At 54.0% G+C, this 27,355-nt stretch overlaps 1 protein-coding gene across 3 annotated transcripts in view; it reads right to left on the bottom strand.

Annotated features, from left to right (window-relative positions):
• NPHP4 (nephrocystin 4) overlaps positions 1-27,355 on the bottom strand; it is an 89,138-nt gene that overhangs the window by 37,396 nt on the left and 24,387 nt on the right. For 2 of the 3 annotated variants that reach the window (XM_084786858.1, XM_084786859.1), the window contains exons 7-11: positions 25,186-25,322; positions 21,477-21,658; positions 20,684-20,810; positions 8,627-8,809; positions 2,521-2,647 (exon numbers count right to left, since the gene is read on the bottom strand). In XM_084786858.1, the coding sequence (XP_084642984.1) occupies positions 2,521-2,647; positions 8,627-8,809; positions 20,684-20,810; positions 21,477-21,658; positions 25,186-25,322 (756 nt within the window). The remainder of the gene's footprint in view (positions 1-2,520; positions 2,648-8,626; positions 8,810-20,683; positions 20,811-21,476; positions 21,659-25,185; positions 25,323-27,355) is intronic. The other variant, XM_084786860.1, reaches the window with a different exon arrangement.

Below are 27,355 nucleotides of genomic sequence, written 5' to 3'. Positions count from 1 at the left end.
GAGCGCTGAATGCCCGTTAGACACACAAATAGTCAACAGCCAACAAGAGAGAATTCCAAGTATCTGTATCCAGCCAGAGTTCATCAGACAAGACCACCGTCCCCACAGACATCGGGGACAGCTGTGCAGTGAGAAGGTTATGAGGGGTGGGAGGGGGTTCTGGGGGAGGGGACAAAGTCACAGGGATCGGGTGAGTCTTGTACACCTCTGCCACACACAGGTTGGTGACCACCATTAACCAACCATTAAACATTGAAAGAAAAAAATGGGGGTATTCTTAGCACAGAGATGGGCACACCCACCGCCCTGAGCCCAGGATGGCTCACTACAGACACACTTTGGAAGGTCACACACCACCTCATGCAGCTGCTCTGGATCTGAGACAAACTTGAAAGAGAACTGTCCAAGACATTCCCACTTAGCCAACAAGACCATTAAAGTCCTTAAGGCTGTATTCCACACACAGAGGATTTATTCTTGAGTGCTTCTGACAGAAAGTGCACGCCTGCCGCCCACCACCCCAAGGGATCCTGCGGACTTTCTTGGCAGCACCCCAAGTACAGGGGATGCTGCACACCCTGATTCCACTTATGTAAGATGGTCCTTTAATGTACACAGCGCAGGAACAAGCCTGAACAGTCTGCTAAGCACTCAATTCAAGCAACTAGGAAGGAACTTCACTGCTCTACAGAGAGGGAGCCTTCAACATGGCCTGTCACCAAGCCGTTAGGTTTTGGTCTCTGTTTCTAGACATTTCAGACATTCCCAATGACTGGAAAACGGAGGTCTGCATACCTAGCTGTAGGTCAGTGGGTCAGTGGGGTCACTGGTCTATCAGAGAGAAAATGACAGTCAAGGGGACCAGGCTTCGCAAACCTGTTCTCAAAATGCAGTCAATGCCCTAGACCAGGACCTGGGCACTGAACGGAATAGAAAACGACCAATCAAAGCCGTCCGTTTTCAGAGGCTGAGTGAGACGGCAGGGAGATGCTACTGAGGGACATGTCCTCCATGGCTGTGTGGCATTCCCTGCTCTTGGGCAGCCAGAGGGATTATGGGAGCACAGCAGGAAGGAGGAAGCACAGTAAGGAGGGGAGGACAGCGTGATGGTGGGAGCACAGAGGGAGAGTGGGAGCACAGAGGGAGGGTGAGAATACAGTGAGGAGGGGAAGACAGTAGGAGGGTGGGAGCACAGAGGGAGGGTGAGAACACAGTGAGGAGGGGAGGACAGCAAGAGGGTGGGAGCACAGAGGGAGGGTGGGAGCACAGCTGGGGGGAGGGCAGCACGTGGCTCTGTTCCATGAGCTCGCAAACTGCTCATTCCCCATCTGTCCACCTGGATCAGTCATGAAGAGCTCGACTGTCCATGTCCAAGGCCCCTGCAGCCCTCTGTTACCAGGAGACAGACCTGCTCCAGGAACCCAGGCATAGTCAAAGCCCACCTTGCTGTGCCTGCCTTTCCTCCCTCACCCTGGCTTCACCACAGGCCTCGGGCCTAAGCAACCAGCCCTGAACACAGACAGGCCCAGGCCACACAGAAGGTGCTGGGCATCCAAGGTCAACGACACACAGCTGTGGACCTGTCACTCACAGGGCAAGGACTGATGCTCTGTTGGGGACCATTGCCATTTGCATCTCATTATGACCCCTTTCCTGAAGGGACACCCCAAAAGCCACACATTAGAAGTCAACGCAATAGAAGGATGACAACACAAACAAGGTGGTGGCCAACACTTCCAGCTGGCCTTGAATTCCCAGGCCCCATGTTTGCAGGCTGCCCCTATGAAGCGCCCTTGATGACGTCACTCTGCAGGCTGCCCCTGTGGAGCACCCTTGATGACATCACCCTGCAGGCCTGTAAAGCACCCTTGATGATGTTACCCTGCAGGCTGCCCCTGTGAACCACCCTTGATGACGTCACCCTGCAGGCTGCCCCTGTGAAGCGCCCTTGATGACGTCACCCTGCAGGCTGCCCCTGTGAAGCGCCCTTGATGACGTCACCCTGCAGGCTGCCCCTGTGAAGCACCCTTGATGACGTCACCCTGCAGGCTGCCCCTGTGAAGCACCCTTGATGACGTCACCCTGCAGGCTGCCCCTGTGAAGCGCCCTTGATGTCACCCTGCAGGCTGCCCCTGTGGAGCGCCCTTGATGATGTCACCCTGCAGGCTGCCCCTGTGAAGCACCCTTGATGATGTCACCCTGCAGGCTGCCCCTGTGGAGCGCCCTTGATGATGTCACCCTGCAGGCTGCCCCTATGGAACACCCTTGATGACGTCACCCTGCAGGCTGCCCCTGCAAAGCGCCCTTGATGGCGTCACCCTTCAGCAGCAGACACACGCTTGCTTGGGGAGCCATTAAATAACTGAACCAATCTGCACCAATGGCTGGGTGGCAAACAGCTGGACCACACATTGTCACACTGTCGAAACCCACATCATCACCATAAGGGACACCAGCTGACTGCGTCAACAGAGCAACTGTGCAGGGTTGGAGCGAGAGGGAAGGCTCTCTGGAACTCACCTGAAGGGGACACGGGTGTCTTCCTGGAGGAGCGCCGCCAGGCCTTGGGGCCGCTGGCATGCTGCGTGGGCATGTCCGAGCCCCTGGAGAACTGGAACTGGACGGTTCCGGACTCCACTTGCTTCACCTGTGATTGACCCCAGGAGAGCAACAATGATGCCCTCACTGGCACAGACTCATCTACTGAAAAAAGCCCCCACCCACCCACCCATCCTCGAGAAAAAGGTAAACAAGAGAGCAAAGATTCTGGAAGCCACGTGTTTTTGAATCATAAACAAGTAATCCTCTGAAAAGAAAATTACTTGTAGCTTTAAAATCCCAGGAGATCATTATTATCAGGGAATGACATTTGCCCAAGCGGAAGTATAGTTCAAGGTACTTATAAGCCATGATGTGCACGGTTTTTAATTAACGTGTAATACTGACTGACTCGTGTTCAGTACAGTCCTGCAGGTGTTAACCCATGAGAGTCACATGACCGGCCCCATTCCTCCCTCGGCTGGCCCAAGCCACTGACGCCTGCCTCTCAGAACTAGGCTGTCTTCTTGAGACTCTCATGTAAACACAATCAGGAAGCACACAGCCCTTGTGAGCAGCTCTCTCTCTCACTCACTCACTCACCACAATGCGCATGGGGCTTGCCTGCCCACACTGTGGAACCCATATTGACAGGCCATGCCTCTCCTGGCTGAGTCCTGTCCTCTCACACTGGTGCCCACCCACTGGGCACATCTGGGTAGTTAGCTGCCAGTCTCCTGACTGGATCCAGAGGTGCCACAGTGGTGGACAAGTTGCTGTGTGAACCACACATTTCTGTGGGAATTGGCTGCTACAAGGTCACTCTGTAGACACCATGTTTTGTAAATATAAAATATTCAGTTACAGAGGCTAGAGAGATGGCTCAGCAGTTAAAAGCACTGGCTGCTCTTGCAAAGAACGCAGGTTCAAGTCCCAGCACCTGCATGGTGCTCATTACCCATCTGTAACTCCGGCTCCCAGGGGCCCAGCGCCCTCTTCCGGCCTCCTTGGGCATGGCGAGCTCATGGTACACAGATGCACACGCAGGCAAAACACCCACACACACAAAATAAAAACAAACAGACCTCTAAATGTTTTCCTGAGCTGGGCTCTCCTCTGCTCTCGACTTTGGCTCATGTAAACATCCTAGAGTTTTATTTTAGTCCGTGTTTGCAAAGAATTTCCCCTTCCTTTACCTCAGCCCCGCATGGTCACTTCAAGCTGAGGTCCTCACAGACCACGCAGGGTGAGCCCGTTTCCGTGCGGCCTGGACAGCTCTTACTTCAGGTGGCTGGAGCGTGGCCTACACTGCCGGCTCTTCCTCAGGCTCTGCTCTGCTCTTCCTGCCTTCTTCAGAATCATCCTACTTTATCTACCTGTCTACTAGGTTTGAACTGTTGTGGGCTGAATCTGAAATGTTCCCCAAAGCTCATGGGAAATAGAGGGATCCATGGGATAGTTCAGAGCTGTCTTGAAGGCCTGTGGACCTTTAGTGGGTGGGGCTTGGCTATTGCAGATGGCCACTGGGAGCCACCTCTGACTGGACTTAGTGTCGCCGTCCCAACACACACACACACACACACACACACCACTCCATTCGCTCCACCCTGCCTTCCCTGCCAGGACACACTGTATTCCCTCTGAGGCTGGGAAACACAGCCTTTTCCCTTACCTCTGCCTGGTATTTTGGTCACAACAAAATTAACTATAATTGATATAGTGTCCTACTGTGAAATGGATATAGTGTCCTACTGTGTAACTGATATAGTGTCCTACTGTCGATGACTTCTCTTAGGTTTTTGTAACCCAGCACCCAGGAGGCTGAGCGGAGGGTCGCCACCAGTTTGAGGCCAGCACAGGCTACATAGTGAGACCCTTTCTCCAATAAGTAACTAAATAAATTCAATAAAAGTACTTAGCTATCCTCGGTCTGATTAGCACTGGCAGCTCACTCCCTCTGTGGATGGAACACAGCCGCTCTCGGGCTGACCTAGCCCCTGGATCCTGGTGTTACACACAGCCGCTCTCGGGCTCTCACCCAGCCCCTGGCTCCTGGTGTTACACACAGCCGCTCTCGGGCTGACCTAGTCCCTGGCTCCTGGTGTTACACACAGCCGCTCTCGGGCTCTCACCCAGCCCCTGGCTCCTGGTGTTACACACAGCCGCTCTCGGGCTGACCCAGCCCCTGGCTCCTGGTGTTACACACAGCCGCTCTCGGGCTGACCCAGCCCCTGGCTCCTGGTGTTACACACAGCCGCTCTCGGGCTCTCACACAGCCCCTGGCTCGTGGTGTTACACTGTCTCATCCTACGCATCTGAAAGCTTTGAAGCCCTCACGGATACACATAACTCTGCCTCCGCCTCCTGTCAGGCCTACTCAGTCCTCATGTCTGCTCTTTCTCATCCCCATCTTCCTCTGTCTGGAGCAGCAGTTCTTAACATGCGGGTCGCCTAAGACGGCCAGGAAACGCAGATATGACGTTACAGTTACAACAGTAGGAGAATGACAGGAAGCAGCAATGAGAACACATTTTTGGTTGGGGTCACCATGACATGAGGAACTATATTAAAGGGCCACAGCATTAGGACAGTTGAGACCCGCTGCTCTGGAGAAACACCGTGGTGCTCGCCAACCCCCTTCCTTCAGTTCACTGGGAAGTATTGCCTGTACTTCCGGCAACTCCTGATGGGTACAGAACTCTGGGTTCTGCGATCGATTCCGTGATCTTCCGCGGCCTTCATGGCTTCTGAGAGGAACCTGGTTTCTATTTCTGATCTCTACTCTTTTTCTTTGCTCTTAGTTTTCAGTGACTCACAGTGTCTGGCTGAGGTTACTTTCCATTTATCTCTGGGCTTTGCTGAACTTCTGGAAATCTAGGTTTGTGTCTCTGGCCAGGAGCTTCCTGCCATCGTATCTTCAGAGGTGTTTCCTGCACCAGGCACCTCCAGTCTCCTGGGACTCTGATGACTCGCTCGGGGGCTGGACTCGGGTGCTGTCCCACTGCTCAGCACGGGGCTTGGCTGCTGCCGCCAATCAACTCCTGCAGCCCGGGTTCCACTGCCTCATCTTCAGGGTCCCAGACCCTTCCGTTATCCATCCCGCTGCAGAGCACATTCACAATACTATTAGCACCTGTGTGCCTGGCCATCTTCACACCGGCTGTTTTAAGAGCTTTGGTAACCAGCCTTTGAGCCTTTTCAGTGTTGCTGTCAGCTAAACACCTTTTCTCTACTGGGTTCTTGATACACAAATTTGATCCGATTTTACTGCACTCATTTTAAAGATGATATTTTAAGAGTCTATGGCTGCTTTGCAGTCCATGAAGAAAGTTGACACTCTGTGTCACCAGAAATCAGCCCGCTGGGTTCAGGCCCCAGCTTCTGACCAGAGTGCCTGTGGGCAGCGGTGGCCACATGAGTGTTCCTCTCAAAGGCTGCACAGCGTCCTCCAGATCTCCTGCCTTCGCTCCTCCAGTGGGCAGCCCTGGGACTGGACAGAGTCCACCGCACATATACAGCTCACGTCTCAAAGGCCTTGGCCTGCTGTTTAAGGTCAGATCCACAGCCATGCAGCTTGGGGTAAGCTTAGAATTTTGCAAGCAGGTTGCTCAGGAGCCCCTCCCTTCAACTTTCCAGTCAGGCCTGCTGTGTGCATCCTACTGAAGGCCAGGTGCTTCATAAAGAGGACAGGAGAGTGGAAACAGCCAGTGTCCTCATCCGTCAGCCAGGGAGTCAGTGCGTGATGTCTACAATTGATAAACTAATAGCACGGAAGCACAGTATTTCAACATCAAAGGCAGAGAACTATAAATCATAGCTAGGAGCTGGAAGTGCCGGCTTCGGGAGACATAAATACTTTTAGAGAATTTTCATCAGAAGGAAAAAAGAAGAAAAGCCAAGAGCAGGAAGGACACACAGCCATGAGATGGTCCCTGCTTCAGAGCAAACCCAGAAGTAACCGTTGACAACATGAACCTCAAAACATGCTTCCAAGAAACAACGTAGCTTCTCCATGGTCGCTTTTTTCTTGACTGACAGCTGCCATTTCTGCTCAACTGTGAGCCCATGGGCTCTCAGTATCCATGTGTATGTTCAAAAGACAGTTGCTGAGCAGGGAAGGGCACCGGAGCTGGCGGGAGCGGGCACAGGTAAGGCACACCTGGATCCCAGATGGTCTCGCCTGGCCAGAGTTGGAGCCACGAAGAAGGAGCACATGGAGAAACGGTTCTCTCCCCGTGCAGGAAGACAGAGCCTGTGCCACCTCCCCGCACTGCTCTTGTCCACTCTGTCCTAACCACAGGCACTTCTGGCTCTGAAAGCCTTCTGCAAGGTCTGTAGACATTTTGTCTGCCACAATTGGGGGTGCTGCTGACATCTAGTGGCAGACTGGTGGGGATGCAGCCCTCTAAAGTGACAGTCCCCAGAGAAAAGTTACTCTGCAGAAATGTCAGCAGTGCTGGGATTGAGAAATGGAACTCAGAAGTGGTGCTCTTCACGGAAAATGAAAATGTTCTACATGTGTGTCACCAAGCAAGTCACACTCTCAAAGTGCTCACGCCTGATACGGTTTGCAAACACAAAAAGGGAAGTCGATGACGTGACAAGACCAGGTATACACTGAACAAACATTTACACCAGACAAACACACAGGGCGGGGGGGGGGGGGGGGGGGGAGGCAGAGAGAAAGACAGGAACAGAGAAAGAGACAGAGAGATAGACAAACAGACACAGAGAGACAGACAGACAGACAAAGACAGAGAGATAAAGAGACAAGAGACAGAGAGAGAGACAGACAGAGACAGAACCACATAGAAACACACACAGGGGAGGAAGGAGGAGAGAGAAAAGGAGGGAGGGAGGGAGGGAGGGAGGGAGGGAGGATGGTAATGGTTTGAGATTTCTGGTGGTGATTTCATAATAAGGGTTCAAATTAGACCATATGGAAACGCAGCAAAATGTGGTCCCATAATGAGAGGCATTTCTCATAACAGGGAAACTGCACGATCAGCTGCTCCCTGGTGCAGGTCCCCAAAGCACCAGCCAGATCGTAAATAAAACACTGGAAATAATAGCTGTCGCTAGAGTCAGCATAGGAGTGACATTGTGAAACGGCAGGTACGGCCCCTTTACCTGAGAGAGAGGGAATGCGTGTAAGGGCGCCACGCCGCTGAGGCAGGCGAGCCGGGACCAGGACGGACCCCAGACACTAGCCTGAGCCAAGACACGGTTCTATACCTGTCCACTGTGCCCTGGCTCACCTGCCTTCCAACACCACACCTGGACGGGGCAGCCAGGCCAGGCAGGTGACAACACACATCCTTCAGCCTCTCCTGACAGTACTTGCTTTCCAGGTTGAAGCTCAGAAAATGCCACAGCCAAGAAGCTTTGTCAACCTCCAAGCCCGCTGTGAACCCACCAGTCTGCCTCCAGCTGAGAGCTCAAGGTCCACAGAGGTTTGAGATGGGTCTAAAGCCCAGTGAGGAGGAGGAAGAGGAGGAGGAGGAGGAAGAAGAGGAGGAGGAAGAGGAGGCACAAGAGGAGGAGGAGAAAGAGGAGGAGGAGGAGGAGGAAAAGAAAGAAGAAGAGGAGGAAGAGGAAGAGGAGGAGGAACCAAGCATATTAGTGGCCTAACCACGACTCAGCAAACACTAAGGCACAACCAGGACAGAAAAGGACACACTAGCCAATGTGGAGTTTTAAAATAAATAAACTTGGACTTGGTGGATAAAGTGCTTCTGTGCAAGTGTGAAGACCTGAGTTCAACCCTAGGACCCCACATGAAGCTAGGTGTGGTAGCTCATCTCTACAGTCCTAGCATGTGGGGAGGGAGGGAACAGGTGGATGCCAGGGTAGCCAATCAGCAAGCTCCAACTTAGTGAGACTATGTATCCAACAATAGGATGGAAAAGAATACAGGAAAAAAATCTGATGTGAACCGCTGGCTTTCACATGCATTCTCATGGGTGACTGTACCCACATCTCCCCCCCCTCTCTCTCACACACACACACACACACACACACACACACACACACACACACACATGAACTTGCCAGATGCACATGAGAATCACGTCTATGAAGTATTTACCTCCTCGGAGCTCATGCTAGCTGAAGGCACCTTATAGACCAGACAGCGTGAAGGGTTGTGCTGGACCCCACCCTGAAGCGGCAGCGTCACCTTTCCTGAGCCAGCTTCCAGCTCGGGGTTCCAAACAGCCCAGCGAACCATGTGCATACAGGCCAAGTTGGAGAGAGAGGTGGACGAGCCTGCCTGGAACGGAAACAAAGCACAGCCATGTGAGTTAGCGCAGCAGCCGCTGAGGCGGCAGATCGGCATCGCGATCACACACAGCCCTTCCAGGAGCTCGGAGCAGAAAGAGGCCAGGGCCACCCGTCCCACCCAAGGAGGAAGCTGAGGCAGAAGGGCACAGCCTCCACAGTGTGAGTCCTGAGACCCACCACTCTTAGGACCCCACAGCTTCCTCCTGTGGCGCAGGGCTGCGAGGACTCTAAGACTCCAGCTCTCAGGGACCCTTCTGAAAGTCTGTAAACCCTCGGAAACTTGCCAACTTCTCCTCAAATACGTCAGGAAAATTAAAAAGTGGCAGCTGCATTGCTGAAGTGAAGCTCTGAAAGATAATGGTGTGTGGGTGTCTGTCTGTCTGTCTGTCTGTCTGTCTGAATAAGTGAGGGAGATGTGCATATGCATGTGTGTAAGTACATGCGTGACAGGCTGTATATGTATATATGTGTGGGTGTGTGGAAGGCATGTATGTGGGGAGAGTGTGAGTATGTATCTGTGTGTGTCTGTATGTGTGTGTGTGTGTGTGTGTGCACAGATGTATGTAACATGTATTGTATGAGGTATGTGTGTGTGTGTGTGTGCGTGTGCACAGATGTATGTAACACATATTGTATGAGGGGTGGAGACGCGTATCAACTCCATCAGAGACTCAACAGAAGATGAGTGTGTCATGCTGAAGACGCTACATGGAGCTGGAAACGCAGGCTGGGCTTTGTGCGTCACTCCTTCCCCCTTCTCAGTGGGTGGCCGGACAGAAAGGCCTGAGGAAACCCTAGGCTCGCCGACATCTGTCATTTGCACAAAGTTGCCTCTACAAACAGATGTGGGGCTTGGCTTGGCAATGTATCCCACAGATGTCACTTTAATCTTTTTATTCTTTTAAGGAAGATTTCAGCTGAAGCCCAGGTCTTCATGGAGTCCAGAAAAACCACGAGGCCCGTCAAGAGGTGGTTGGCTGAATGCAAGTCCTGACTGGCAGACCTGAGGCTGCCTGGGAAGGTGACAGGAAACCCTCAGACCACAACAAGGTGACATGTGCAGAACCACTGACCCAGACTCCAGTCTGGACGGCCCCTGGAAGGGGTTACCCCCCTCGGCCACCATGTGCTCCTAAGCAGCATGCCAGTGGCACTGGAGGTAAAGGAGTTTGAGCACAGCGCTGCCCCTACCTAACATACTTCATGGGCAGCCCGTCAGGGGGATGCACCAGATAAGATGGCTCACTGCCCTAGGCAGCAGCTTTTGGTACCTGGGAACAGACCTGGAGGTCCAGCCCCAGGCAGCCAGCACAGCTGTGGAGCAGAGGACACAAACCTGGGCAAATGGAAGGGCACCTCCCTCTCCGGTGAGGTCAGAAGGCCACACCTGCCTGAGATGGACACATGAAATGCCATCCTCAAGAAAAGGACACCAAGGGACAAGAAGGCATACGCTTCAGGAAGCACAGCAGCGGGGCTCTAGCAGGGGTAGAGTTCTCACAGACCCTGCTCATGTGACTCGAAACAAGGAGTGGCCATGCCACTGTCCCTGCCCAGACGTGAGTGCACCGCAGTCCCAGGAGGTACCACACACTCACAACCGAGATCAAGGGCCAAGCAGCTGAACAGCAGGGTGAGACTCTGCCTGCCTGGGACTCCTTGTACCCACGAGACAGAGGTCCACAACAGCAGTCTCCATGGCGGTCTTGCTATGCACCTGAACTTCAAATTGTGCAGCCCATCGGGGCATGGCTGGTCCTTCCCCACAGTCAGGTGCTAGGTCTGGGTACTGCCACACTCACATGCCTGTCAGGGTTAATGGGGTCTGGGTCTCTGGCCATTGGGTGAGGAGAAACCCAAAGTATAAGCAAAGAATCCAGAAAGTGGGACCCTTTAGCATCAGACTATGCCATACATGAATCTGCCTATTTCTACCCTGCCCAGCCTCCACCCTGCCCCTGCCTCCACCCTGCCCTGCCTCCTCTTTGTCACTGCCTCCACCCTGCCCCTGTCTCCACCCTGCCCCTGCCCCTGCCTCCACTTTGCCACTGCTTCCACCTTGGCCCTGCTTGGGCAGGACAGATTTTAGGAGGCGCTGGGTAAGTGCATGGTATCAATCCGCACTTGGTGATGGGTCTGCTCTTCTTTGAGTACACCGCTACACAGGGAGTAAGAGCATTCGCCTAAACTCAGGAGCAGCTGGGCAGCTTCTGTAAACACAGCCACTCATGAAATCAGAAATAAAACAGAAATCCAAATGCTCATGCGATTGGTGCGATGCCTTCTGGCTTCGTTTCTCAAATTAGGTGATCCTGACATCTAATTTTCCAATTTCACGGTTCTCTGTGGTGATTTGGTTCTCAATCAATATAAATCTCTTCTGAGTGGAGTATCTGCCAGTTAGGTAAACATCCATTCTTCCTCCCTCGCCTTCATCTTTAACAGGAAGAGATGGTTTGGGAGCCACTGATCACTTCTGAGACCCAAAAGGATAACTGGGAGCTCGTGGCAGCCCAACTCCACACACCCACCCAGAGGCTCCTGCTTTGGGGCCCTTCCCCAAAATTAACTGCTTTTCAAGAGGCTGGGTACATCCAGACACATGCATGAAGACAGAGTAGTCACTCAGCAGGCTTCCACTGCCCAGGATGTGGGCTAGCTGGTCCCACACGGCACCCCTGCAGTCCCAGCTCCTCAGGAGTCAGAGGCGGAAGGGCTCCCTGAGGCAAGGAGTTCAGGGACAGGCCTTAGCGATACAGAGCAACCCTATCTCCAAGGTAAAAATCAAAAAGGTTATCGACTTTATAATTCCTTATACTGCCAAATCTAGATCGGAATTCATGTATCCTCAGAAGAAAAGGAGAAAAGTCCAAACCACTCTGAAATGAATGGTTTCCATGTCAACTTTTAACTATAATGAATTATATAAAAAGACAAAGGAGCACAGAGGGGTCATGAGCCGGCTTTGTTGTGGGACTGGAGGGTCACCAAAGCCACAAATGTAATTCTGACACTGTCCTCTGGAGACGGTCCAGCCCAGGTCGCAGTGGCTCACAGGTCTGCCCCTCCCACTCCTTGGAGCATGGGGTGTGTGCACAGGTGTGTGCATCGGGATGTGAGCTACTGGGAGGCAGATGGTAGGTGCAGGAGAGCAATCTAGGATGGAGCCAGGGACACTCGGGGACAAAGACAGCGATGTGCTGGTGGGGCAGGGAAGGCAGGAGTGAGGACTAAGCCAGAGCTAGCCCATAAGAGCAAGGAGCGGGCCTTGCCCAGAGAAACATCCCTGCCACACGTTGCTGTGCCCGGTGGAACTGACGGAGGCTGTGGCTTCCGGACGGAGGTGGGAGGAAGTAAATTCAGCCACTCTAAGACACCAGCCTTGGGACTGTACACGGTCCTGGGTGGCTCTCCTCAGATTAACATGAGGAGAGGCAGGCCGAAGCCTCTGTTCCCTTGGGAGCTTTATCTCCTCAGATGTTTGCTGAAGGCTCTTCCCTGCTGCCTGGACCACCACATCGCACACTGAGTATTATCTGCTGAGGCCTTCTGCTCCATTAACAGGGAACACAGAGGTGATGGTGGTGGTCTGTCTGGGGAGGGGGAAGGAGCCACCACACAGTGCTCACACTTGCAGCCACTAAAGCCACTTCCAGGGGAAGGGATGGGCCCAGGGATGTGGAAGCCTTGATGCATAAGACCACATCAGGGCCCCAGGCTGAACACAAATTAAAGGACAAACCACCATGGCAGGTTCTCTGAATGCTCCCAACATCGCACCCATCACAGAGGGAGGGCTGCACTAGAGAAAGCTCAGTGAGTTAAATGCTTGCTAAGTCTGATCTTCAGAACCAGTGTTTTAAAAAGGAAAAAGCCAGGCGTGGTACCCATGCGGGTAATCCCAGCTCTCAGTAGGTAAGACATTTAGAGTTCCAAGCCAGCAAAAGACATACACACACACACACACACACACACACACACACACACACACTTACATGCACACAGATATCATAGCTAGCACACATGCACATGCATGTGCACACACACATACATCACAGCTAGCACACACACTCACACATGTCATAGCTAGCACACACACCACTCAAGTGCAGGCACACACACATAGACACACACACATCATAGCTAGCACACACGCATGTGCACACGCGCGCACGCGCGCGCACACACGTACACACACACATTGTAGCTAGCACCCTAGGATGACAATCAATCAAGGTGTCCTCAGCAGAGTGACTTAAGGAGTCATCGTCCCTCTGAGGGCAGCAACAAGAGCGCATGGAGCATTGTGAGGCCATTGTGAGGCCACAGCTCAGACCCCAGCCATGGCTCTGAGCAATCCAGCCCATGGTGGCAGAGAAAGGTTCTGTCCTTTGCACTCTAGCCCAGAGCCCACACCTAGTGGAGACCCAGACAAACAGACCAGGAGGTGGAGCCCAGGGCCCACCACCTGCCCACCCGGAAGAGCACAGAGGGACTCGGACAGCCTGGGTCCAGGGACTGCCTCAGAAAATGTGTTTCTGCAACTCCTTGGAAAGGACCCAAGCTCTGGGCCACTGTGACAAGGCCTGGAAACAGGTGGCGGCAGCATCCGCCTTCACCCCTCCTCCCTGCCCGCCCTCCAGCAGAGGGTCCCCAGGCAGGCAGCATCAACTACACACCGCAACCAAGGGCAAATGGAGGCACGGTGAACTTGGCAGCTCGGCCAGCTAATCCCCTTCACACATTCACAGCTGCAAAGGAAGCCTGAGAAGCCATAATTAGAGTCATCTGCTCTCCCGTGTGTGACCCCGCATACGAGGCGTCACTTAAGCGCACAGTGATCATTTATTAGGCAGTGTTTTCAGCTCATTCAACTAAGCACGGTAGTTATTTTTAGTCATCTATATGAGCAAAGAAACCAAGGTCCACAGCCTAGAACAGCACTCCTGATTGGCTAAAGGGCTACCAAGACTTCAGCGCCTTCTTGTCAGCTTGTCAGGGGTGGGAAAAAAAGCAAGAGAGGTCGGTTGTCCTGGGTTGTGGATCTGACTGCGAGGTGGAGAGGCAGAGACACCGCCCATGAAGCCAGAGTGGGACCCAGCAGCTGCGTGGGTAGCACTGGGCCCTGCCTGCTCTCCAGTGAGGACCTGTGGGCGGGCAGGCGCACTGGCTCTCCATAGGCCTGCTGCCGCAGCATCCTGACAACAAGAACTCCATCCCTGGTACCTGCACGCAGCCCACTGGAGGGGTGACTGGGAGGCCATCTCAGGCTCCATGTCAACTAGAGCCCAGGGCCTGTAGGAGATGGGAACTCTCACTCAGGGGTCGCCAGCTGATCCGGAAGTGGAACAGGAGAGACGAGGACAAGGCAGAGAGAAGGCAGGAGGACAAGCAAAGAGGTGCATGCGTGTGCACACACTTGAGATGGCAGAAGAGGCGCATGCGTGTGCACACACTTGGGATGGCAGAAGAGGTGCATGCGTGTGCACACACTTGGGATGGCAGAAGAGGTGCATGCGTGTGCACACACTTGGGATGGCAGAAGAGACATGCACAAGCAGATAGGAAAGACAGTGACATCAGGGTTTGATGTGAAACCTGAAGCTCTCCTTATGTCACCACGGGGACCCTGGGTACCATCTGCTCTCCTCTCCTCCTCCCAACAGAGTCTAACTTAGGAGAAGGTGCGTGGTCTGAGAACTGGTCATCTGTTCAAAGCGATGACTATCCACCCAAACAACTGCATTTAAGTTAGACACTAACAGAGAGGAAATATTGCATGCAGAACTTCACATGTAAAACAAAATGCCTGTGGAAAAACCTGGTTGGAAGCAGTCAAAACCCATATCTGTAACGATAAAAAGTCAAAAGACACAAAAATAGGAGCTAGGGAGATGGCTGCTGCCCAGACAAGGGGACAGGAGTTCAGATCCGCAGAAGCTGCATTGGTGGGGAGCAAGCTGGCTAGCTGGCTAGCTACACTGGTGGTGAGTGTCCTGCCCAGACTTATGTCAGCTGCACACATGCCAGAGTCACCTGAGAGGAGGGAACCTCATTGAGAAAATGGCTCCATAAGATCAGGCTGTAGGCCAGCCTGTAGGACATTTTCCTAATTAGTGATTGATGTGTGGGCTAGAGGCCAGTGCATTGTGACTGGGGCCACCTCTAGGCTTTTGTTTCTGGGTTCTATAATAAAGCAGGCTGAGGAAGCCAGTAAGAAGCACCCGTTCACGGCCTCTGCGTCAGCTCCTGCCTCCAGGGTTGAGTTCCTGTCCCGACTTCCTTCCGTGATGAACAGGATGTGGAAGTGTAAGGCAAACAAACCCTTTCCTCCCCAAGCTGCGTTGGGTCATGGTGTTTCATCACAGTAATGGTGACCCCCACTCCAGGCTTGCCTGAGAAACCCTGCTCAAAGGATAAAAATGGAAAGTGATCAAAGAAGACTCCAGACACCAACCTCAGGCCCCAAACATATGAGCACACACATGCAAACATGCATACACACATGCAAGCACAACACACACACACACACACACACACACACACACACAAGTTTTACTGCAATGCCTGGCACAATGTGTTTGCACAGACAAGGGGGCAGGGCCAAGGTGCTTGGTCACCTGACTGGCTCCCAGGCCCAGCGGTCCTTGGCTTCTCCTGACTCCAGGGAGAGAAGACGCTCTCAAGGGAAGCAGGGTTCAGAAAAGTCTACCTGGGGGGGATAAACCTGGTATGCACAGACACGCATTCTGAGCGGTGAGTGACAGAGATGACAGATGCTCTCAGCTGGGCCCTTAAGCCGTGTGAGGGACTGGAGTCAACCAAAGGTAAGGGACCTTCAGCTGCTGCAGCAGAAAATCGAACAGGTTTCTTCTTAAAATCGCAGGCCCATCGCAGAAGAACCACTGGGGCAGTCCCTATCTATAAATCTCAAGTCATCTCAAAACGAGACGAGAAGACACGTGAGCCCCGTGTTTAGCCAACAGAGCAGAGGCAGCTACGAGCAGGCAGCTCTGGCATCCTGGGTTCCATCTGGCCTGCATGGGGTCTTTCCCCCTGTTCTCTGAAGAAAATCCTCAGTGCTCAGCCCAAGTATCAGCAGGAGCCGTCACCACGACAGACACCAAGCCACTGCTACAGTGAGGGGCCAGAGGCAGAGGCCTCAGCCGTGGACCCAAAACAAGGCCCAGTTAAGTTTGCGGTGCTTCGGTGCAGTTCTCCTCGTGACTGGACTAAGAAGCACACGGGGCAGACAGTAGGAAGGCTCAGCAGGCCACGGCACTTGTGCCAACTCTGATTCCTGTTTTTGGCCCCCAGGACCTATACTGTGAAAGGAGCGAAGCAACTCCCAAAGGTGTTCTCTGATGTGTGTACACATGCGCACACATAATCACAAATAAAATTAAAAAGAAAAAGATGTCTGTGCCCTTGAGGCACATTTCTGCAGATGGATTAACTAGGGGAATGAGGGCAGTATGGCCTGGGGGGCCACACCGGATGACAGGGGTCAGGAGAAAAGGAGCTGCGTGCTCACACGTCCCTCGGCTTCCTGGGCCATCAGCGTGAGCAAGCAGCCTCCGCTCCTGAAGCCGCTCTGCAAGCCATCGCTGTCACCGTGCCATCCCTACCATAACACGAGTCCTCAAACCTGGAGTCAAAATATCAGCCCTTTCTTGCCAGGCATGGTGGAGCACACCTTGTGTGGTGGAGCACACCTTGTGTGGTGGAGCACACCTTGTGTGGTTGGAGCACACCTTGTGTGGTTGGAGCACACCTTTAATCCCAGCACTCAGGAGGCAGAGCAAGGCAGATTTGTTAAGTTTGAAGCTAGCCAGGGCTCCACAGTGAGACAGTATCTCAAATACATAAATAATTCTTCCTCTTTTAAGTGTCCTCTGTCACAGCAACAGTAACGAATACAAAGTCCACAAGACAAAAGCTATGGTGATCACTCTCACTCGATCACACTCACTCAGGAGACAGCGCCACCTGGAGGCCACATGAGGTGAACACTCTTTAACATCTCTGCTAAACCAACTTGCTTTGTTTGAAGAACATCAGTGATATGTAAATAACAAGTTAGAACAACTTCTTAGCAATTTGGGAAGGAGCTATCTTGACACGTGACATGTAATGTTTTCAATCCGACATGCCTAGGGAACACACAACAGGGGGCTGCCAGGAAAGTCTGCAGTTGGGCCCTCACGCAGTCCCCACACTTTGGGGAGCGTGCACCATCACACTGTCAGTCGGCGAATATTCTGGGGACCACGGCTACATACACTTGATAGCTTTGCAGAGAGGCAGGTCCCTGGGTCCTGACAAGGTTCAGGGTCCCCAGAATCCTGATAAGGAAGCCTTCTCCCTGGGCACCACCTCTTGGGCAACTCACAACCCAATTTATGCCCAAAGGCAAAACGCAATGACAAGGCTTTGGCTGCTCTGATGATCAGTGTGGCTCCCAGTTGGTTTTCAATAGTGAACAAGTGCTGAAGGCCAAAGCCTGCGCTGAGACCCAGGTGGCTGGGATGGAGATGGGCTGGACTTGGAGCCAGAGCCCTCCCTGACCCAGATGGCCCCCCTCCTGTGCGGATGAGCTGTTTGCAGACATGCTGCTCACAAAGGGGGTTGCAGCTCTAGGCTCCTACTCTGAAGACAATGCCAAACCAGAAGCCTGGGACAAGGAAACAGAGCAAAGCCACTGTGGGAATGTGTCCCCGCAACAGTGAGAAAACATGGGTGCCTGGCTCAAGGGAGGACGCTGTGCAGAAATCGTATTGCTAGAGCAAAGCAGAGCTTTCGGTGACCACAGGAATGAAGGGGACGTGTCCATCCAGGCTGACCACTCCATGCAGTGGTGGCACCCATGGTGAAGAGATGAGCCCATCTTTGGGGACGGCTGCCAGCTATTTATAGAAATGGTGAAAAGATCACATGTGCTCTCAAGTAATCTGGGAGAAAGAACAGAGAAGAGAGACAGAGCCAGCGATGGGACATGGGGACTGTCACATGACATGGGGTCTGTCACATGCTGCTCTTTATCCTGGTCTGGGTCAGTTTTCCATAACTAAATCACACACACACACACACACACACACACACACACACATGCATGCACACACACACATATACATGCACACGCGCGCACACACACCCATGCATGCACACACACATGCATGCACACACACATATACATACACACGCGCGCGCACACATACATGCACGCACACATATACATGCACCCACGCACACATACATGCACGCACACATATACATGCACACGCGCGCACACACGCGCACACACACATGCACGCACACACACATATACATGCACACGCGCGCACACACACATGCATGCACACACACACATGCATGCACACGCACACACACACACGCCGGCGCGTGAATACACACATGCACTCGTTCGTGCACTCACACGCTTGTACCCGCAGAAGCCATGAAGAGCATGGGCAGGTGTGGTGACACCGGTAATCCCAGTACTTAGGAAGCAGAGACAGGGATCCCCTAGGATCTGCTGAACTCTGGGTTCAGTGAAGGACTCCTGTCACAAACTTCAGGCCACCTCACACATCCCTGCACACTCATACATCCACATGAGAACATATGTACACGCTCCCACATACACACACGTACACACACACTTGATAAATATGCATGCAAAAATGTCAGAAGAGGGCTGGAGAGATGGCTCAGAGGATGAGAGCACTGGCTGCTCTTCCAAAGGTCCTGAGTTCAATTCCCAGCACCCACATGGTGGCTCACAACCATCTATAACAAGATCTGGTGTGCACTGTATACATAATAAATAAATAAATCTTTTAAAAAATAGTCTTTAAAAAAAATGTCGGGAGATGAAATCAAACTATGCCAGCAGTTTGCCTCCAGGTAATTCCACAGGGGCGCGAGGAGAGGCAGAGATGAAGGACCTGCCCATCAGGCTGGCAAGCGCTCAGCCTGCACGGGGTGCACCTCACTATCCCATTGACTCTTTCTACACTTAAGATTCCCAACATGCAAAGCGCCTTGTGAGAGGAAAGGAAGGGAAGCAGGGAGCCCACATCCTGGGTGAGTAGCTGAAGCTGGGGCTTCCATGGGCAGCGTGTGGGCTACAGCACTGGGCGTGGTGTGCCCCTCTGAGCGTGGTGTGCCCCTCTGAGCGTGGTGTGCCCCTCTGAGCGTGGTGTGCCCCTCTGAGCGTGGTGTGCCCCTCTGAGCGTGGTGTGCCCCTCTGAGCATGGTGTGCCCCTCTGAGCATGGTGTGCCCCTCTGAGTGTGGTGTGCGCCACTGGGCATGGTGTGAGCCGCAGGGTATGATGTACCCCTCTGGATGTGGTGTGCCCCTCTGGGTTTGGTGTGCCCTTCTGTGCGTGGTGTGCCCCTCTGAGCGTGGTGTGCCCCTCTGAGCGTGGTGTGCCCCTCTGGGTGTGGTGTGCGCCTCTGAGTGTGGTGTGCGCCACTGGGCATGGTGTGAGCCGCAGGGTATGATGTACCCCTCTGGATGTGGTGTGCCCCTCTGGGTTTGGTGTGCCCTTCTGTGCGTGGTGTGTGCCGCTGGGCGTGGTGTGCCCCTCTGGGGTCGGTGTGGCCCTCTGGGCCACTAAGCTTGAAGACAAGGCTATGTAGTGGGTAGGTCTCGTGTAGACCAGGCTGGCCAGAAACTCACTATACAACTGAGGATGGCCCTGAGCACCTGGCCCTCCTGCCTCCAGCTCCTAAGTGCTAAGGTCACACTGGCCAAGGCACCTGCTGCCTTGCAGTGCCCCACAGGCCACCCCACGGTAACACACACACACACACACACACACACACACACACACACACACACACACCCATGAGCACCTGCTCAGCACATTTTAGATAAAATGACTACAGGGCGGGTGATGGATAAACTGTTCACTAAGGTGACCGACACCCGAGGTTGACCCCAGGAAGGCCTGGTGTGAGCAGGAGACAGAGGGGTCAGGGCTCTGCAGCAAGAAAGGTCAAGAGCACAGTGGACAAGCAGACTCCACCCTTCCCCGGCCAGGCTCACCTCCCTTCTTCAGAAAACTGCCCGGGCCTTTGTCACCTTGTTCCATTAGCCTTCCACTGCATTCGCATGGACGCTGTCTACCCACTGCATCTCTCTCCACCAAACCTGCAGCTCCTTACTCTTAACTATGATGCAGATGCACATAACGCTCGCTATAGAAAGCCATTTATCACTCATGCAGATTCGAGCTTTACCATGCCTAATAGTGAATGAAAAATACAGCAAAATGGCCTCATTTTTCAAGATAATTACCGGTTCGATAATTATGAATTAAAGCTGTCATGATGCATGAAGCTTACTGGGCCGTGTCCTCCCATCAGCCCGCAGAATGTCCGATGCCCGGGAAGATGATGAGACTGGAACGAGACTGTTTCCCAGCGCCAGGGGCTGTGCTCGCTACCAGGCTTTTAAGGTAGAGGAGATGCTGATGCCCACCAGGCCTCTCCTCAGCACAGCGCCGACTGTGCAACAGCGGACACAGAGGGAGACTCACACTGCCGTCCACCCCTGCAGGCTGCCAACAGCGGGCACACAGGGAGACTCACACTGCCGCCCACCCATGTGGGGCTGCCAACAGTGGGCACAGAGGGAGACCCACACTGCCGTCCACCCATGTGGGGCTGCCAACAGTGGGCACAGAGGGAGACCCACACTGCCATCCACCCCTGCGGGGCTGCCAATAGCGGGCACACAGGGAGACTCACACTGCTGTTCACCCCTGCAGGGCTGCCAACAGCGGGCACAGAGGGAGACCCACACTGCCGTCCACCCCTGCGGGGCTGCCAACAGTGGGCACAGAGGGAGACTCACACTGCCGTCCACCCCTGGGGGGCTGTTGAACACGTACTCCAGCTGGAAGACAATGGCGAACGCCGGGTGACTGACCATCTCTGGGAGTCGCAGGTGACTTCTCAAGACCAGAACCTGGTTTGCAGAGCTGGCCAGAAACACAAACCAGGAGCTGTTGGAGCATGGCTCCTCTGCTCCCCCCACCTGTGCCCACCTCCCCATCGCAGGCTGCAGCATAAAGGAGCAGCAAAGGCCCCAGGACACAGCGCGTCCCCTCTGCTCAGGCACAGTGTTCACTGTCTAAAGTCACAAGCAACAGCTCCAGACTTCTGGAGGAAGCTTGCAGGGAAGACCGTCAGGCCACTGAGAGGCCACAGAGGAGAGGGGGGTCCTCCCCAGCCACATAGCCTGCATGACATCTGAGTTCTGCAGAGCACTGATAGATGCGGCGTGACACCCTACAGTGCTGTCTCCATGGGGCCAGGCCACATGGGACTCAACAGTGTAGGACTTGAAGCTTTGGAAAGGGCGCATCTAGGTGGTCCGCAAGGAGCTCTTCAGACTCTCCGCTGGAAGCTTCTAAAGCTCCAAAGTTGTTACAGCAAAACATAGGGGCTTTTTCTAAGTGACAACCCTGAGGCTTATGCCTGATGGGTGTGACTGAGTAAGAGGGAACGGGTGATGGAGGGACACCCCACAGGGCGAGCCTACACCGTATGCTCAACACCCTCATTTCACCACGGTCCCTTGTACCTTCCCTCACCCCACCTTCGGGGGGTGAGGGGTGTTGCTTGGCCTTGGCACAAGGAGATACCTGCTCTTAGAAGAGGCACCGACTCTCCTGCTGAAGCTGGCCGAGCGCGTCAAAGCCACGTCCATCTCAGGCACAAGCACGACCACCTGTGGCCTGTGCACAAAGCCCAGGCCATTGTGGACAGAGACATGCAGGCGCCGCTCCAGGACCTCTAGGGTGCCGCTATCCAGCGGGCTGACCCCCTACAGGAGACACGGGACAGAGAGAATGAGTCCTGAGCGGCCCGGAGGCCTGGGTGAGTGAGCAGGCGAGCAGGTGGTAGAGGCCAAGGTGAAGTCTACAGAAATGCAGTAGGAGGAGCGACACTGAGGAAAAGTGAATTCACTCAGAGGGCAGATGCAGGCCAGAGCTGCCAGCCACGGACAGAAGCTGAGTATTTCCTTCAGCATGGCCTTCCCCACGTAGCACACACTGACACATGGACAGCTTAGCTGACAGCTCTCAAGGTGCAGCGGCCTCGCATGCCATGGCCTCAGATCCTTCTGTGGGTCTGGATGAGCATCGTTATGATGGAGAGAGGCACCCAGAGGCGGGACCCACCCAAGTCTCACTCTGTCGGGCTCAGGAGGGAGGCAAGTGGGAAGAGGACACAGGCTCAGGTGAAAAGCGTAAGCTGATAGGAACAGAGTGCACCCCAAAGTCACAGCTGGGCGCCACAGACCTAACAGATGACAGGGGTCCTCCTGGTTCTTGGTGCTTATGAAAATGAATAGTGTTTACTCATCATCTTGAACTTTCTTGTTCTTCACTGCCCATTAATCAAGATGAATGAGCCAAATCTCGGCCTGTTAGCCTTTGGTTAGCAAAAATAAAACAAAGGAGATACGTGAGCCTGCCAGCTGGGAAGGAAGGACAGCAAGGCGGCAGAGTCCCTCCAGGTGTCTGTGAGACTCTGTCAAGCCCAAGGAGCTGCTCTTTGCCGCAGCAGCCTTAACTCCCTCAACCTGCTCCGCAAAGTCAGAAGGCAGCAGGTGCTGTTTCAGCCCCATCCTCGGCCCTATGCTACGTGCTGTACGGAACAGAGCCAAAAAAGCTCCTCATCTGCATACGCACCCCACTAATCACCAGCAGAATGGGAACCAGTGGAGCTGCCCACTTATTCTCAGCTCATGGCAAACACCATTAACACACATCTCGGGCACAGTGAACAACGCAGCCATCTTCATGGGACAGACGCTCCCACGAGGGGACTGAAGACAGCCCCCAACAGAGAAGACATCCCCAGAAGGTGCACATGAGAGAAAGTAAAGCTGTAATTTCTTGCCTGACCCTGGAGAACGTTCATGCAAAGATCTGCAAGAAGGAAGGCCAGGGCGTGAGCACAGGGTGGGCCAAGTAGCCCAAGGAGGCAGCTCAGAGTGAGGGGAGAAGGGTGAAGGCAAATCCACAGGGTCTGGATGGATCCTGTCTCCTAAGAAGCTAGAGCTCACAGAGCCTTGTCAACTAGACGCATGCTTCTGAAAGACCACTTGGACCACAGAGTAAATGAAAAATTTCCGCAGGATCGCTAAGAGAACACAGCATACAACACCTCCTTAGGGAATCATCCCACTGTATCTGTGAGAAAGAAAAACAAAAGCCACAAAACCAGCCATAGCCAACAACCACGGAAGGTAGCACTGGAACACTGTAGCCTTCCAGACCTTCTGTGAAGACCCGGCCCAGCCTCTGGAATTCTCTGGGCAGAACAAGCAGGTCACACCTAGCACCACCTCCACCATGACATCCACACCCAGCACCCTCCAGGCTAGGCAACCTAGGAGCTTTGGCCTAGGAAGCCACAGCCATGGCAGACAGGTGCCACGGCCACAGCAGCTGGGATCCACGGCCATAGCAGACAGGCACCATGGCCACGGTAGCTGGGCTCCACAGCCACAGCAGACGGGCGCCATGGCCACGGCAGCTGGACTCCATGGTCACGGCAGCTGGGCTCCACGGCCACGGCAGACAGGCGCCATGGCCTCATGCTCACAGGCATCTGCATCTGAGGAATGGAAGTGTTTATGCCTCTGTATGCATTAAGCCTGCTACTGTCACCATGGCAGGGGACTTCACTATGATCTGGGAGCGTCACCACCAGCTCACCCCAGGTAACCTGCCAGTAACATGCAGGTCTTCTTCCGACTCAAGGCCTCACTACCTAAGTGCCCAGATACAGAGTGTTCCCAGCTGGTTAATGAAGGCCCAGACAGCCAAGGGGACCAATGGATACATCACAGCACACTCACACTGAGGAGCACAGCAGAGTGAGCAAAGGAGCAATACCAACTGCTGACAGACCAGCCCCATAGAGCCACAGGCGGGAGAGACAAGCAGAGGAGAGAAGCCAATGGTTCCAGGGAGGTAAAGGTCAAGGCCAGCAAATAGACACCGTCTGGAGGTGCATCTAAGGGTGACAGAACGGGAGCAGAATGGGAGCAGAAGACGGGTGTGCTGACAATAAAGGCTAGGGCCCGCATGGGAGGAACACAGTAGGAAGAAGGCTTTCTTGAGGCGCTCCCTGCCCAACACACACAGCGCTGCGCCCTGCGCCCTTCTGCAGGTTTGCTGGGGCAGGGAGCAGATGCTCCAACAGCCTGTCACGCCCTGTGATGAAAGTATTCTCTTCTGTTTCAGGGGTCAAAAGCAAAGCCTCCCTCTAGTCTTAAGAGGGGCACGGGAAGATCTGCCCACAGTCAAGTGCCCCGAGAATGGACAGGGGCATCCATTCCCCCAGCAGGAGGGGTTCCACGTGGCTGCCAGCCAAGAAGCAGGAAGAGGCCATGCCAGCGCAGGCAGGATGGAGCAGTGCAGGATGGTTTCACGCGGCTGGGTTTGGCAGGCCACATTCTGAGCACACGTAGGACAGAGAGGGCAACGATTCAGAGAAAAGGGAAAACAAGAGTCCTCCAGCTGCAAATGTATCCCGGGGCTCTCGTGGTACACTAACAGGCTGCGGTGTGTCTGAGAGGACCAGTTGTCAGAGCAGCAGGACCCGGAGGATGGAGCTGAGTGGTCAGCAACAAGACAGGAGTGGAGAAGAACTGCAGTGCACCCGGTGTGCGGGACAGCCCCGACCTCGAGCGCAGCCAACATGCAAGCTCCATGTGCTGCTCTCACGACAGTGACTTCAATGTCCCTGTGCAAAGTGATCCCCCAGCCACACCCCCCAAGCACCTGGACAAACACATGTTTCAGAAGCAACAGACAGGAATAGCAGCATGCTCCTGAGAGAGGCTGGTGGATGAGGCTATATGGCTGTGTAGACACAGCGAGGCAGAGCTCAGAGTGTCTTGTGGGAGTGCACCACTGACAGAGGCCACCATGAGGGGCCACCTCCAGTCATCTCCTCAATAATAAGCATCCTCGGTAGCTGCAGAGTCTTCTATGTTTCCTCCATTTGGTGAGGTAATTTACTTTTAAATGAGAACTATCTCACATTCAATGCAAATTAATTGCAGGCTGTCAGCACCCTTTACAGACTAGAGGGCCTCCTGCTCAGGGCGTGGCCTGGGGAAAATGGGCCCACTTAGACCCACTTTATCAGGCAATCCAAGGAAAGAAGTACCCTCTTCAGCCACTGAAGAGGAGAGGGGGTGCAAAGGCAGAACCATCTCCCGGGCCGTACTGCCACGCCCAGTGACACAGATGCTGGCTGCCCAAGCCCTGCCGCCAGCCACATCTTCTCTGTCCAGATTAAGCCACAGCAGGGTGAGACAAGAAATGGTACCTCGCGGAAGCGGTCGGCGATGAGCACTTCCAAAAGCTCCTCCTCAAACTTCTCCAAGGTGGGGTACAGGGTGAAGAAGAGGTCATGCAAGTGCCATGTGGTGGGCCTCTGAAAGCGAGGCTTCCTCAGGGCATCACCTGGAAAGGGAAGAGGGTACGTGTTGTCCTCAGTGAACAAGCAGAGGCCACACGCCATGCTCCCATGGTGATCAGCACTTCCAGACAGGAGAGCTGCTCAGACAGGAATACCAGAACCTCCTCAGGGAAAGGTGGGCTGAGCCACTACAGGCGGAGAGGGCCCTGCCTTGCTTCGGCTTTACCACCTGTGTCTTTGGCAGGACCAAGCCAGCTGTGCTGTTTCTCACACTACTAACTTACTTAGCCTGAACCACCTAAAGCACGCAAGATTGTGGTGTGCGTGTCGCAGACACAGGAAGCAGCACACCAGCCACAAGGAAACCCTCTGCTCTTACCCAGAAGCACCTCCTGTGGCTGCCTGGGGTCAGAGAGGAGGAGGCTGGCCCTAGGATGGGGCCCGGTGTCCACACTGAGGGCAGAATACACTAGGGATGTCTCCTTGGGGCCCCGTAACCTATGGAACCTGTACTTTATTGCTGCCACCCCACTTGGTCCTCTCTCTGCCTCTTCCTGAGCTTTCTGTGACTCCTTATGCACTTAGATATAAGGTCTTGGGGGGGTACTTAGAAGCCACTTTCAAAGATAAAAGGGACATTTGGACGGGTGTGGTGGTACACCCTGTATGAAGGCCGAGGCAGGAGGCTAAAGGCAGCTTAGACTCCCTTCCATTAGGAGAAACAAAGAGGAGGAGGAAGGGAGAGGAGGAGGAAAGGGAGGATGGAGGGGGAAGGTGGGAAGAGCTGAGCTAACACTTGGTACTGAGGAAGCCGCCCAAGGAGCACTGTGGCCTCCTGCTGGAGGGTCAGTGGTGTGGTCAAGCTTCTGTCTTGGCTTCTCCAAGGACCTCAGAGATGGCAGCATAGCACCCCGCAGCAACATGAGTGTGCCTGATGCTGCACTCATGTGCCTGTGTGTGCATGGGTACACTGCATGTGTATGCACGTGTGAGCGTGTATCTGCACATGTGTATGCACCCATATGTTTTGATGGTGATCAAACCTAGTGCCTCGTCTGTGCAGGTGAACACCCTATAGCTAAGCCGTATACCAACAAAGTCTGAGTGAGCATCTGACTTGGGGACAGCCAGAGGGTAAGGGGGGGAACTACTGCCCTCAATGGGTCCACTAAGCAAGGGGGTGGTATCCTAGCCCTAGGTCCCTGCTGCCCGAGAACAGAGGCAGGAAGGCTGCTGTGTGGCTGCTCCTTAGACAGCTTCTAGAAAGATGAGGCAGGGAAGCCACAGGGCCCCTATGGTGGGCGTGAAGATCCCAGGGGCACATCCAGCACTCAGGCCACGCCAAGGTGAGCATCACAGCAAAGTGGGGCCAGATATGGGAAAAGGGAAAGAAAGGAGCTGGATTGGGAAACTCGGAATGGGAGAAAGGCAACAGCTCTTTTTCTGCAGACTCCTTACTCTCTACTAAACAGACTGCTATGTTCGGCAAATTACTTTATTATGTTCACAGAGGCGCAGGCAGGAAATGGGGCTAGGAGCAACCTCAGCACTTCTGTCAGGACAGCGCTCTTCTCACCGCTCGCTGGCAAGCAGTGTGCCACTCAGACATCGATCACACAGGCAGCCGAGATGGAGGTACACACCTCTACACCTACGCCTTCTGTACTGAGCGCTCCCCGCCCCCGACCAGTCACAGTGCCGCCCATCAGATCCCTGCATTTCAGGGCGCTCAAGACATCCCCCCCCCCTGCATTTTCTAAGGGCTGTGGGGCACTGAGCAGCTCTTGTGGCCACTGACAACTTCAAAAGGACTGGCTACGAGCAGCACCTGTCATTTACTGTCTCTTTTCACGGCACAGAAAAGGTGTCCCTGCACCTCGAGCCACCCCCCACCCCGACTAAGGGCAATGACAGTGGACCTGTCTTCTCACGGTGCTGACCCTGAATAAACAGTATCTGTCTATACAGAAAGAGGAAGGGAACTCAGCACCCTCCTCACACGGCTTACCCTGCCTCCGGCAGCGCTACACCATGGGCATCAACTGTCCACACCAGGCACAATAATGAAAGACAGGCG

The sequence above is a fragment of the Acomys minous genome (assembly GCF_964271855.1).
Source record: "Acomys minous genome assembly, chromosome: 6".
Taxonomy (NCBI): Eukaryota; Metazoa; Chordata; class Mammalia; order Rodentia; family Muridae; genus Acomys; species Acomys minous.
This window is presented reverse-complemented; position numbering and strand designations above follow the sequence as displayed.